The sequence below is a fragment of the Carassius carassius genome, chromosome 42, assembly GCF_963082965.1.
Source record: "Carassius carassius chromosome 42, fCarCar2.1, whole genome shotgun sequence".
In the NCBI taxonomy this organism is placed as follows: domain Eukaryota; kingdom Metazoa; phylum Chordata; class Actinopteri; order Cypriniformes; family Cyprinidae; genus Carassius; species Carassius carassius.
In genome coordinates this window covers 20,349,865-20,362,456 of record NC_081796.1, presented here as the reverse complement: position 1 = coordinate 20,362,456, position 12,592 = coordinate 20,349,865, and the positions used below count along the sequence as shown (strand labels likewise).

At 37.8% G+C, this 12,592-nt stretch overlaps 1 protein-coding gene across 9 annotated transcripts in view; it reads right to left on the bottom strand.

Annotated features, from left to right (window-relative positions):
- Window positions 1–1,382: 1,382 nt before the first annotated feature.
- LOC132124133 (disco-interacting protein 2 homolog C-like) overlaps window positions 1,383–12,592 on the bottom strand; it is a 122,347-nt gene continuing 111,137 nt past the window's right edge. For 5 of the 9 annotated variants that reach the window (XM_059534971.1, XM_059534972.1, XM_059534974.1 and 2 more), the window contains 10 exons: window positions 12,019–12,149; window positions 10,735–10,903; window positions 9,914–10,084; window positions 8,606–8,635; window positions 4,195–4,256; window positions 3,173–3,230; window positions 3,007–3,081; window positions 2,747–2,921; window positions 2,552–2,675; window positions 1,383–1,659 (listed from right to left, as the gene is read on the bottom strand). In XM_059534971.1, coding sequence (XP_059390954.1) covers window positions 1,407–1,659; window positions 2,552–2,675; window positions 2,747–2,921; window positions 3,007–3,081; window positions 3,173–3,230; window positions 4,195–4,256; window positions 8,606–8,635; window positions 9,914–10,084; window positions 10,735–10,903; window positions 12,019–12,149 — 1,248 coding nt within the window. In that variant the 3' untranslated portion in view covers window positions 1,383–1,406. The remainder of the gene's footprint in view (window positions 1,660–2,551; window positions 2,676–2,746; window positions 2,922–3,006; window positions 3,082–3,172; window positions 3,231–4,194; window positions 4,257–8,605; window positions 8,636–9,913; window positions 10,085–10,734; window positions 10,904–12,018; window positions 12,150–12,592) is intronic. The other 4 variants (XM_059534973.1, XM_059534975.1, XM_059534979.1 and 1 more) reach the window with 1 other exon arrangement.

Here is a 12,592-nt window from a genome sequence, read left to right as displayed (position 1 = left end):
ATGCTTTGCCCATATTGCTTGTGCCAACAATATGCCGGCATTTATTTAGCATGTAGGTGATTTCCCCACATAAGCCGATTAAAAACAAGAACTTGATCAATTTCACGTGAGCTGATCAGGGATGAAAGTAAACTGTGAGGCACCAACGTAAAAGTTATTTTATGAAAATACCAAAATCTGTGTTAGTACATTAAATTAAAAAAACGCTTACGAATGGTATCGAATGTGATGTTTGAGCAGTAAACAAAAACGCAATTGTGTAAAATGCTCGTCAATAAATAAGGATGCAATCACACAAAAAAATGATATAAGACAAGTAAAAAAAAAAAATCAATCCAAGCAAATAAAAACACAACAAATCGCGGTGCAGATTTGAGTCATAAAAGCAAATGTAAACAAGATTCCAGGCACATTTTTAGGGTTCGTTTTCTCTCGGAAAGGGCGTAGCGATTTAGTTTCCATTAGAAAACCCGAAGCATTTGTTCCGCATGTTTGACATCGTCTTGAAAGTCCTATGAGTTCCTATTATTAACCGTTCGATCGGTCAGTTGATTCTCTCTACAACAGACACCATGCAAAGTGGGAAGTACTGCATTAGAAATGCATCATTGGTGATTCGTAGATCTTATTTTATATATATATATATTTTCTTTTTTTATATATATTTGTATGTATATTTATATTTTTACATAGACTTGATGTGATACTACTCACTCAAGATGATACAATGTTTTATATCAGCAATATTATTTAATGAGGAAAACATTTCCAAATGTCTTCGCTCACCAATTCTAAAAAGAGCAAAATAAATAAGAACTATTATCTGTACATAATTACACAATATCAACCGACTTTGTGTTCACCTTCAGCTTTGTACAATGATATTAAACATGGAGGAATCGGAAAAAGCAGGGGACGGTTTTTCTCAGTTTTTGCTTCCTGCTTTTTGAGAACATTTACAAAGGTTGAAAAACTATACCGGCAAGTTGCTGAAGGACGGCTGCCACGTACGTACAAATGTAACAAGTTGATGTTGTAGCTTTTTTTTTTTTAAATTGAATGGACAGAAATGGCGTCCAGTGTGTTTGATAGCACGTCTACTTTCAACAAGTTACTCCAAATCATCGGGAAACTTAAAATGCACATTTCGCCACAGTATGCAGATATTTAAAAATAGCCTTCGCTCATGTAGGGCGGGATAAAAATGAATGATGTCGCAACACCTCACGTGAAAGCAAAGTGACGCGCACACAAGCAGAAGCAAAGGCGATTCTTCTTCTCTTCAGGAGACTGAATCCTTCTGCCAATCCATTTTTCTTTTTGGCTTTCTTATCACTCCTCAAAGTTTCTTTCAGTAAGTGTCCATTCAAGCGGTCGTGCCACGAACATCCACACGTACACTCATGCTACATGTTATATGCCACATAAATGGGGTCCAGCTGATCGGCTAGAAAGCCGTCTCGCAGGTGCATCCTCTGTTTCTCTCCGCGAGAGTTGATGGGAATGACGCCGATGTCCACCACCACCACCACACCTACAATCAGGTAGTGCTCCTCCAGGACCGCGTTGGTGACTAAAGGAACCAGGTCCAGAGCTTCCTGTTCAGAACCTTCCAGCTCCACGACCACCACCAGCAGGTTTGTCCAGGGAAACACAGCACTGAAACAAACAGATCAGTTCATTTAAAACACGTCCTTTCTAAAGGGCCGTTCACACTGACAGTGATTAATAGCGACAAAGTTACAGGAAGTCATCTATTTTCAGTGACAACTGCTGATTTGAGATGACAAAATATATCTTAACCAATCAGAACATGTTTAAAATACAACTGCTGATTGAGCTTTCACTGATAAAATGCCTTGTGATGCTCTTGATGGTGGCAACTGATAAGAACAAAAATGATGTTTTATGAAATTTTTTATTTGAAGTTTTATTTGAAAAAAAAAAACAATACATCTAATGACATAATCGTTAACAATCTAAAAAAGGAATATACATTTTTAATACTGTAAATTGTTACATTATGATGGCCAAGTAGAATTTAATTTAATTTATTTAGAAATAATGGTGTGAATAGCATACATTTTAATATCAAAATAAGTACATAAAACTAAAGTGAAATTAATGCAAGTATTTTATTTGTAATTTATTTAGACATAATAGTATAAACAGTACACACTTGAAAAATCTATTCATTCGAATTTAGTTTAGTTTTCTTTTAGTCTACATTGTAATCAAATAAATAAATTTGACTGTTTTTAGTTGTAGCATTTTTTTTTTTACAGAATTTTAGTATAGATACTATACATTTTATTATAAAAAAAAATAATCATTTTGATAAATTTTATTTTTTTATGTTTTGTTTTCATTTATTTAGATGAAACAGTATAAATCTGAATATCAAAATAAGTTTAGTTTTAAGTGTTTTAATTTCATTAAACATGTTAATCTTTAAATAAATGGCCAAATTTTAATGTCAATACAATCGTAAAAAAATAAATGAAACAAAACTCCGGTTACAAATGACCATTTCTATTTCCATTTGTCGTACCATTCCATGATGCTCTTGTGGGTGCGTATCACAGAGGTCTCTATGTCGATGGGGTGATACCTCATTCCTCTCAGCTCCATGGCTTCATCCAGAGCACCCACTACATACAGAGCGTCATGCCGCTCTGGAAACACAGACGATGTTAGTATCATTCTTCGACTACAAATGAAACTAAAACCAAAGATGCATGATCACCTCCACTTGCATCTGTGAGTTCAGTCCTGCGGAGGAAGCCCAGGTAGCCGGTGCGTGCCCATACGGTCTGCGTGTCTCCGAAGCTCAAGCGTGAGTTGAAGTGATCAGACTGCAGGGCCTCATCGCCGTACACTGTGAAGTAACCGCTGCCATTATGGGCACAGTGAACCCAGATCTAGAGACAAAAACAGCCCAGGAACACATGAAGTCAGAGCCACAGATGATTTAGATTTGATCTTTGTCCTGCAATACGCACTCACCTCCCCTAGATGGGAGTCTCCCAGCGGACCCTTCGTCTCAGGATTGGCGATGATGATTCGAACTCCAGGTAAAATCTGGCAGAGGATGAAATTGAGATTCAGTAATTTAATAATTATTTCAAAACACACAGCCAGATGGAGTCGAACTGAAACGCCCTGCAGGTACCTTTCCAGACTCCATGAGGGGGAGACTGTGTGGGGAGCCTCGCTCGACCAGACGCACTCTGAGGAAAAAACAAGCAGACTGTTGCTTTCCTGAAAAATGATCAATTATCAGCTCATAAACACAAGTGTAGACACGACTAATGACATTTTCAGAAACACATTGCAACACTCCTGAGTAAAAACATATTTTTTTTCAGAGTGAGCAAGACATAAAAACACTAAAGATGCATGTGTATATAGTGCAACTATTGTCTTTTGAAAAACTTATTTATTATTATTGTGAGAATTGATTGTAACATTTACTGAATTTCATATTATTACAACCACAGGTAAGAAATCATGACTATTTGTGGATATTTTGAAAAGTAAAAAAAAGTACTTAAAGTTTTTACAATTACAATTAATTAAAATTAGGGTTTTGGAAGATAGGTAGTCAACTAAAGTAGAATGACAATATGAAAGCCAATTATTTAATTTAGTAAAAACTTGATAAAATCTACCTTTATAATACCACACTTAATATTTTTGACAATGTTTGAAAAATTTAACATATCACAAAGTATATTTGATGGAAATTCAACAAAATCTAAAATGAATGATTTCAACAACTAAATTGTTTATACTTCAATAAATATGTGGTAATTCAAATGCTTGGCTAATACTTGAAAGGTACTTCCTCTAATTTGATTGTTTTCTTTATTTGCTTAATGCACAAAAACTAAAAGATAAGATTATCAATAAGAAATGTATGCTAAGTCTGGAAACTTTACATCATATAACACCACAATATAAAGAAAAAAGTACAAGCACAATTTGCTATTATATGAAAACATATATAATTTATAGCAACATTTTATCAGATATAATACACTCTACTCTCTGAATATCACCAGCAACAGTGTTTAATGGAAAACCTCTATTGACGACCAGTACACACAGCGCACTGGACTCATTTCCATTATCGCTATTTAACAAATTTCTCCACTTCGATTCCTCAGTGAATTCTATTATTAAATCTCTCACCTGTCATGTCGTAGAGCTCTCATGTCCACGTACACAGTAGTCGGGTCTGGCCCTGATGTCCCCTGAAACGCACATCATGAAGCCATTAAGCAGGAGATACACACTAATACAGTTTATACTGCACAGAGAACTAGCTATGAGTGATTTCTCTAAGGATGGGGTAGAACTGGTCAATTTCCTCGGAGGCAACGCACTTTAGCTGTTAACTAGTTAGTAGCAGAGCCTAGAGATGATCACAGACTGAAAATGCTGAAAAAGATAAGGAGTAAAAAAAAAAAAAGGCGAGACAAGCTGCAAACCGAGATAGAAATAACTTCAAATTTAAACCATCACCATGAAAGGCACACGGTTATAAATGATGCCTTGAACAGAGGCGTTTTAGAGAGCAGAGCGAAAAATAGGAATCCTTTATGAAGCCGAGATGACAAATGTGTGGGAGTTTGTGAAGCAGAGAAAAAGACGGCCGCAGATGAAAGCTGACAGACCCTTCAAAGATCTGAATGTTTGCCTGCGGTGAAAGCGCCCCAGTATTGCAGATCTTTCGTTTGTCTTCGAACCACTAGATGGCACTAAAACTGTCCGCAGCACTTCTAAACATCTGTGGTTCACTATGCACAGAGAAAATGTGGCTGGTCTGACAGCAACGTTGAAGAGTTTATCTAATATTTTATGTTATATAAAATGCTAAAATGAGAATTGTTCAATTTTAAACAATTTAGTATTGATCACATGGAAATAATTATGAATAATCATTTTTTATAGAAAACAAAACTAATTACATGCATGTCTTTTTTTGGTCATAAATCACTTTCAGAATGTCTTAATATTGCTTTGACAATACATCGTACAGCTTGATATGAAGGGTCAAACTCTTCCATTCGGATTTTTCCTTATGTCAGGATGAACTGTCCAGTAATCATTGGTGATGCTTTGCAAGGTCAGCAGCAAACAAGACCGCCTGTCTGAGTCTGAGCATGTCACGTTACAGCGTTTGAACTGTGCATCGCTCCTTAGAGTTTGCTGCATTTGAGGACCGACGACATGAGTAATGTGAAATGGCCTTTATGGAACAATACAACTGAGAAATGAACAGACAGAATACAAACAACTACTGCGTTTGAGTACAAGCTACAAATGAACACTTCGTTTTGATCAAATGAATGCAATTATTTTTCATGACTGTTCATTACTGAATTTGCGATGACTGTTCATGATGAGGCACTCAGACTCAACTCCATCTGAACGAAACAATATCTAGAGTATTGTACTACAGAGATTATGTATTTTGATAGACAAACACAGAAGTTAACATCACCCTGGTTCCCTTGATAAAAAACCGAGTAAGATTTTTCCATTGGATTTTGGATTATTGCCGAAAATAAGCTCTGGCACCAACAAACATTTGATTTTGATTCTTACGTCTTGTTTAGTCTTTCTGGGTCGTAATAGTTTCTTTTTTGCAAGAGTGCAATTTCACTTTCATTTGCTAAAGCACTTGTTTGGTGTGAAGATGTTTAAAGGGTTAGCTCACCCAAAAATTTAAATTAGCACATAAATTACTCACCCTCAAGTCATCCTAGGTGTACAGTCGTGGCCAAAAGTTTTGAGAATTACATAAATATTGGAAATTGGAAAAGTTGCTGCTTAAGTTTTTATAATAGCAATTTGCATATACTACAGAATGTTATGAAGAGTGATCAGATGAATTGCATAGTCCTTTGCCATGAAAATTAACTTAATCCCAAAAAAAACTTTCCACTGCATTTCATTGCGGTCATTAAAGGACCTGCTGAGATCATTTCAGTAATCGTCTTGTTAACTCAGGTGAGAATGTTGACGAGCACAAGGCTGGAGATCATTATGTCAGGCTGATTGGGTTAGAATGGCAGACTTGACATGTTAAAAGGAGGGTGATGCTTGAAATCATTGTACTTCCATTGTTAACCATGGTGACCTGCAAAGAAACGCGTGCAGCCATCATTGCGTTGCATAAAAATGGCTTCACAGGCAAGGATATTGTGGCTACTAAGATTGCAACTAAATCAAAAATTTATAGGATCATCAAGAACTTCAAGGAAAGAGGTTCAATTCTTGTAAAGAAGGCTTCAGGGCGTCCAAGAAAGTCCAGCAAGGGCCAGGATCGTCTCCTAAAGAGGATTCAGCTGTGGGATCGGAGTGCCACCAGTGCAGAGCTTGCTCAGGAATGGCAGCAGGCAGGTGTGAGCGCATCTGCACGCACAGTGAGGCCAAGACTTTTGGAAGATGGCCTGGTGTCAAGAAGGGCAGCAAAGAAGCCACTTCTCTCAAAAAAAAAACATCAGGGACAGATTGATCTTCTGCAGAATGTATAGTGAATGGACTGCTGAGGACTGGGGCAAAGTCATATTCTCCGATGAAGCCCCTTTCCGATTGTTTGGGGCATCTGGAAAAAGGCTTGTCCGGAGAAGAAAAGGTGAGTGCTACCATCAGTCCTGTGTCATGCCAACAGTAAAGCATCCTGACACCATTCATGTGTGGGGTTGCTTCTCATCCAAGGGAGTGGGCTCGCTCACAATTCTGCCCAAAAACACAGCCATGAATAAAGAATGGTACCAAAACACCCTCCAACAGCAACTTCTTCCAACAATCCAACAACAGTTTGGTGAAGAACAATGCATTTTCCAGCACGATGGAGCACCGTGCCATAAGGCAAAAGTGATAACTAAGTGGCTCGGGGACCAGAATGTTGAAATTTTGGGTCCATGGCCTGGAAACTCCCCAGATCTTAATCCCATTGAGAACTTGTGGTCAATCCTCAAGAGGCGGGTGGACAAACAAAAACCCACTAATTCTGACAAACTCTAAGAAGTGATTATGAAAGAATGGTTGCTATCAGTCAGGATTTGGCCCAGAAGTTGACTGAGAGCATGCCCAGTCGAATTGCAGAGGTCCTGAAAAAGAAGGGCCAACACTGCAAATACTGACTCTTTGCATAAATGTCATGTAATTGTCGATAAAAGGCTTTGAAACGTATGAAGTGCTTGTAATTATATTTCAGTACATCACAGAAACAACTGAAACAAAGATCTAAAAGCAGTTTAGCAGCAAACTTTTTGAAAACTAATATTTATGTAATTCTCAAGACTTTTGGCCACGACTGTATATAACTTTCTTCTTTCAGACGAATCCAGTCCGTCCCGGAACTGCCTTCATGTACAACAGTGAGTGCAAGCTACATTAAAGTGATTATTACATTTTAAATATGGATATTTTTCTTACAAAAATGCATCGATTCGCTACAGAAGGCGTGAGACACTTTTTTATTTAATTTTTATGGATAGGTGCTTTTTATTTTTTTAACTTCTTTTGGACTGATGCATGCAACACCCGCTGAGTGGCATGAAAAAGCTTGAAAGATCAAAGACAAGCTTTTAAATAACTCTGACTGGATTTGTCTGAAAGAAGAAAGTCATATACACCTTGGAAGACTTGAGGATGAGTAATTTATGGGCTAATTTTCATTTTTGTGTGAACTAACCCTTTCATGTCCCAGACAACCTTGGTATTCCAATTTAGCGACATGTTAGCAATTGTCTTTTTCAAGTAAAAGGCTTCTGATGTCACAGAATAAAGTGTGAAAATATCTTTGTGCTTGTGTGACCTAATTTCAGGCCTTTAACCAAAAACCCACTTTAAAATCCATTGACTTTGGGACGATGGAATTGGAAGTGCTAAAAATGATTGTTCCCAGGTTTTGGCATACAAAAACAAGTCATCCCTACAGCATTCTCTAATATGTAGTTTCCAATCAAAAACAGGCCAGTAGAGGTCTCTCTGTGTCTGAAGCACAACAATCGGCTCTGTCCACAAGACACGGCCCTTAGAGATGCATTTCAGATCACTGACTCACACAGTGCTGGATTCTGTGATATTTCATGTGTAGGCACTCGTGTTCCGAACAAAGCCCTTTGTGCTTGTGATGTCACGGCAAAACAATGTGACGGACAAGGGAGGGGAAGCACGATTCCACCTAATGGCTGTGATTATAGAGCTCTATGCTACAGGAACACTACTAATGACTGCAGCTGCACAATAACACTCAACTCTTAACCCTGGTGTAAGTCCAGGTGAGCTGCAATCTCACTCGGGGAGGGTTGGATCTTACCGCTCGGAGGTAAGATCGAACCGAGGGCATCTTTCCTTTTCAAAACTGAGCCCAGGAAAGCAGCCCATTAGGTCAGCAATTAGTCTGATTAATTAGTCACACTGATTTGGATGGATCCGGCCATTCACTTCCACTACATTAGCAAAAGCCACACACACCGCAAGAATCAAGAGCCCAGCAGCCGAGGGGTAAAAAAAAAAAAGCGAAAGTCGGACCCCATTCCACACCCAGTGCCAGATTGAGCCGGGAGCTTTTGGACTTCCCTACCTGATCTGCAAGCTTCCCGAGTCTGTGGGGCTACAACAGCCAGTGAGCAGATGAGAGACAGGGAGAGAGTGAGGAAAGAGGAATACAGGGTGAAGATTTATGGATATGACAAAGAAAAGGGATTAAATATGAAATACAAAAGAAGGAAATGAGAAGCATGTGGGACAAAAGAACAAAAAACAATATGCAGACTGTCAAAATAAGAAGTGAAGATCTGAAGATATTATTGGTCAGTATTATTTTTCCTGACCCACACAGTCTTATAAGTAAATATGATATTCACAAAGTTATACATGTACACATTTACATTTTATTTTTTAACAATAATAATTTCCAATTATTTTTCCTAGCAGCTGATGTCACCAAAGCTGTTATTATTGTAATAGATTATATAATGTTTTATAATTATATATTATATAATAATATTGTCAAATATCTTTCATTTCGCCTAGGTGAACGCAAAGCTTATCATTTTTGCTTTTGAGGTTGTTTAGACTATTTTATGATTTAAGGGTTATTAGACTCCTAGGTGTAAAATAATTCATACTGTATCTCTAGTATGTAACCATAGAAACATCTGTAGTATGACTGTGTGGTGTGGTGCTTTTTGCCTGGTAACAAAAAATCTTCATGAAAGCAGGTGGGAGGAAGTTATAACTGCTCTAATTCCAAAACAAACTCTCCCAGAGTCGTGTTACCATAGGAAGGTTTATTTTGTGAAAATGGCCATCAGATGTGCATTATCCCACTTAATGCATAGATGCTTGGCAAATTAAATAATAAATAAATGAGCATGAAATGCTTACTATAGTTTAATTTATTATATTTTATACACTACCGTTTAAAGGTTTGGGGCTAGTAATTTTTTTTTAAAAATGTTTTTAATGAAGTCTCTTTTTTGATTTGATCAAAAATACAGTAAAAACAGCAATACTGTATGTATATATAAATAATAATATACCAGCATTATATCACCAACTGGTCCTTCTACTCAACAGCAGCTTTGGAAAACCCCATATCAGTTGACAAGTACTATTTTTGACATGTGTTCTACATATATGTTTATTTCAGTGGTGACCTGATTTTACCTCTACAACCTCACGATATCCAATAATGCTGTGCTACTCTCACTCGGAACGTAAACTAAAGGCACAGTGAAATCCTCTCAGCAAAGTCTGAACACTAATCCCGGCTGCAGTCGGCTTGCAGAAACAACGCTGGGATTGGGATTTACAGCCCAAGCTCTGCCTCGTGTTTTCTGGTCAGCACCAGATTAACAGATGACACACGCACTCAAACATAACTAACCTGCAGGCATATGGCCAGGTTCACTCTACATCCGAAGGAAGTGCTGACGGCTCGCGGGTGCAAGCCCAGGTCCTTAAAAAGCTTGGAGAAGGACTGGGTGAGGGCTATCCTGGGCCTTTCCTCAGCTACAACCACACAGGTCCTTACGCGGGACAGGTCAAGTCCACGGGACTTAGAGACAGGACAGAGAAAGAGAGCAAATGAGTGCTTACACCAACACAGTGTATCAATAATTAAAAGGAAATGCTCATGCGGCAGCAGAGAGAAAGTGCTTGTTCAGTTCGATTATTGGGATTACAATATTATTATAGAATATAATAACTTTTTTCTTTAGAATAACATGCACTAAAAGTAAATAGGGTCAGTTTATACATTATATATTTATTATAATGTTTTTCTTTAAGCTTCATTTAAAAAAAAAAAAAAACTGAGGGAGGTGGAATGACAAAATCTGGGTAAAAGAAAACATTTCCACAGTTCTACCTCATTATACCAAAAAATGTCACATTTTTCCTCCTCATTTATTGTTGTGATGTTAATAAACTGTACTCGGCTCCAGACTGCAGTATGGCACTCTCACTGACTAAATCAGAGTAAATAAAACAAATTTTACAAGACAGACTCGCCAGGAGGCACGGACGGCCTTTCCTTCACTAACTCAGAACAGACCTTAATTACACAGTCACACCTCCTAAACACAGACGCAAGACCACCAACAATCACCTTCTTTCTGACACTACTGCAAATATAACATGAAATCTTAGAGTTTCCTCAAGAAGAAAAGGAAGTGAATGATTGACAGTTTAGAGAGGATCTGGTACCTTGAGAGATTCGGTCTGCAGGCCCAACCCCTTGGTGCAAAGCTCCATGACGGAGTACGAACAGAACGTGTCTCTGACCCGAAACTGACTGACAGCCAGCAGCCACAGAGCAGGGTTCACCTCCAGCTCGGACGGGGGAATCAAGATGGACTGATGGCCAGAATACACACTTCACCCAGTGGGAAGAGATGAAAGAAAACACAACGTTACCAACACAAGAGCAGTGGAACCTACCCACCCTGACAAATAAGACACATTGGGAGAACAACACATCAGTCAAGCGAAACAGGAGCTGAGCACACACTTTTACACTAGAGAAGCCCAGCACAGCAGAAAAACACACACCCTTGTGAGCGCAGCACAAGACCAAGATTTTTCAAAGGCAGCAGTCTATTGAGAAACTGGTTCAATACTTGTGCGATTCAGCCATCAGTGTTTCACTGATGCGACTAAATGACAGGGAAATATAAAATAATGAACGAATTGTTACATATCCAAACAATTGAAAGAAATAGTCCAGGTTCAAAATGACAGCATCTGGGGCATGCTAATGATCACCGCATTTTGAGCTGTTCCTCAGTTCTAATTACACTCATCATTACAGTTAACTGACTCATAATAAAGAAAAAAAAGAACTTTTAGTTTTGTGAGAGCACTATTCATTCTTCTGGGCAAAAATCTTTTATTTAAGTTACAAGAGGTAAAAACTGCATATAACTTTAGACAGCCAAGATAAGTAAGTGATTAAAACGTCATGTATATAAAGTATATATGATTAAGTCTTGTAAAAAGAAACTTTGCATGTTCAAAGTATAGGGTGACGGCTTACAGGTTGAAAGATTTTTAACAAAGTGCAAACTCTAATAAGATACAATATTCCATGTTTTATTTATTTTTTTATTCTCTGAATTAGTTTTTACTGTTTATATTACACTGTATTTGTTTTTCTGTAAAGCACTTAAGTAAAGGTTCTCCAAAAATATATAATTCTAAGAATAAATAGTTTATTTAAATTCAAAATTATATTTTAACATTTATTTCATGCAGTGGCTTGCCCTACAGACTCCCATCCTAACTGTAAATACAATTATTGCTTGTTTTTACAAACTGAAAAATCAACAATATTGCAGACACCGTGCGAACGAGTTCATAAAGATCCACTGTTTCATGTTGAAATTTAGTTCTACATGTTTTTTTCCATGCTGTAAATTCAGACCTGGTGTGACCAGGTCTTTAACCTGCTCTTTTAGAATAATTGTGATTGCGTGAGGCAGCGTCTCTCACCTGCAGAGGCACCAGAGGACAAAGCCGAGGCCACAGTAAGGATCCAGGCAGATGGCAACCTCACGAGAGGGATACAACTCACACTGGAGCTTTATAGAACGGCAAAAGGCACTGGTGGCTGTGTGGGACATCTGAGAAGACAAAAAAATATATAACAAATGAAAATACATATATAATTAAAAAAACTAAAACTAAAACTAAAACCATATAAAAAATTTATTTTGTTATTTTGACTAGTTATTTTGTGGGCTGCCATGTGGAAATGCTAGTAAATAGAAGTGTATGGGGCTGAACAGATCAGTTCTTAGTCAAAAGAACAGAAGAACTACACAATACTGGGTGGTCTCTGCAAACACTTGTGGCTCCTATGACATAATAGTGTCTGCATGCTCTAAACCTGGTTTTTATCTCTAAACAATAAAAGAAGAAAAGTTCCTCTGTGCATATGACACCTGATCTCACCAGCTGAGAGGATTTGATGTCTGTGAGATGAGTTTCCAAACGTTTTCTTCCTGTTTTTTTGTGTTGAGGAAATAAAGAGCAGGGGTTTCTTTTTACACACAACAGGGGACGA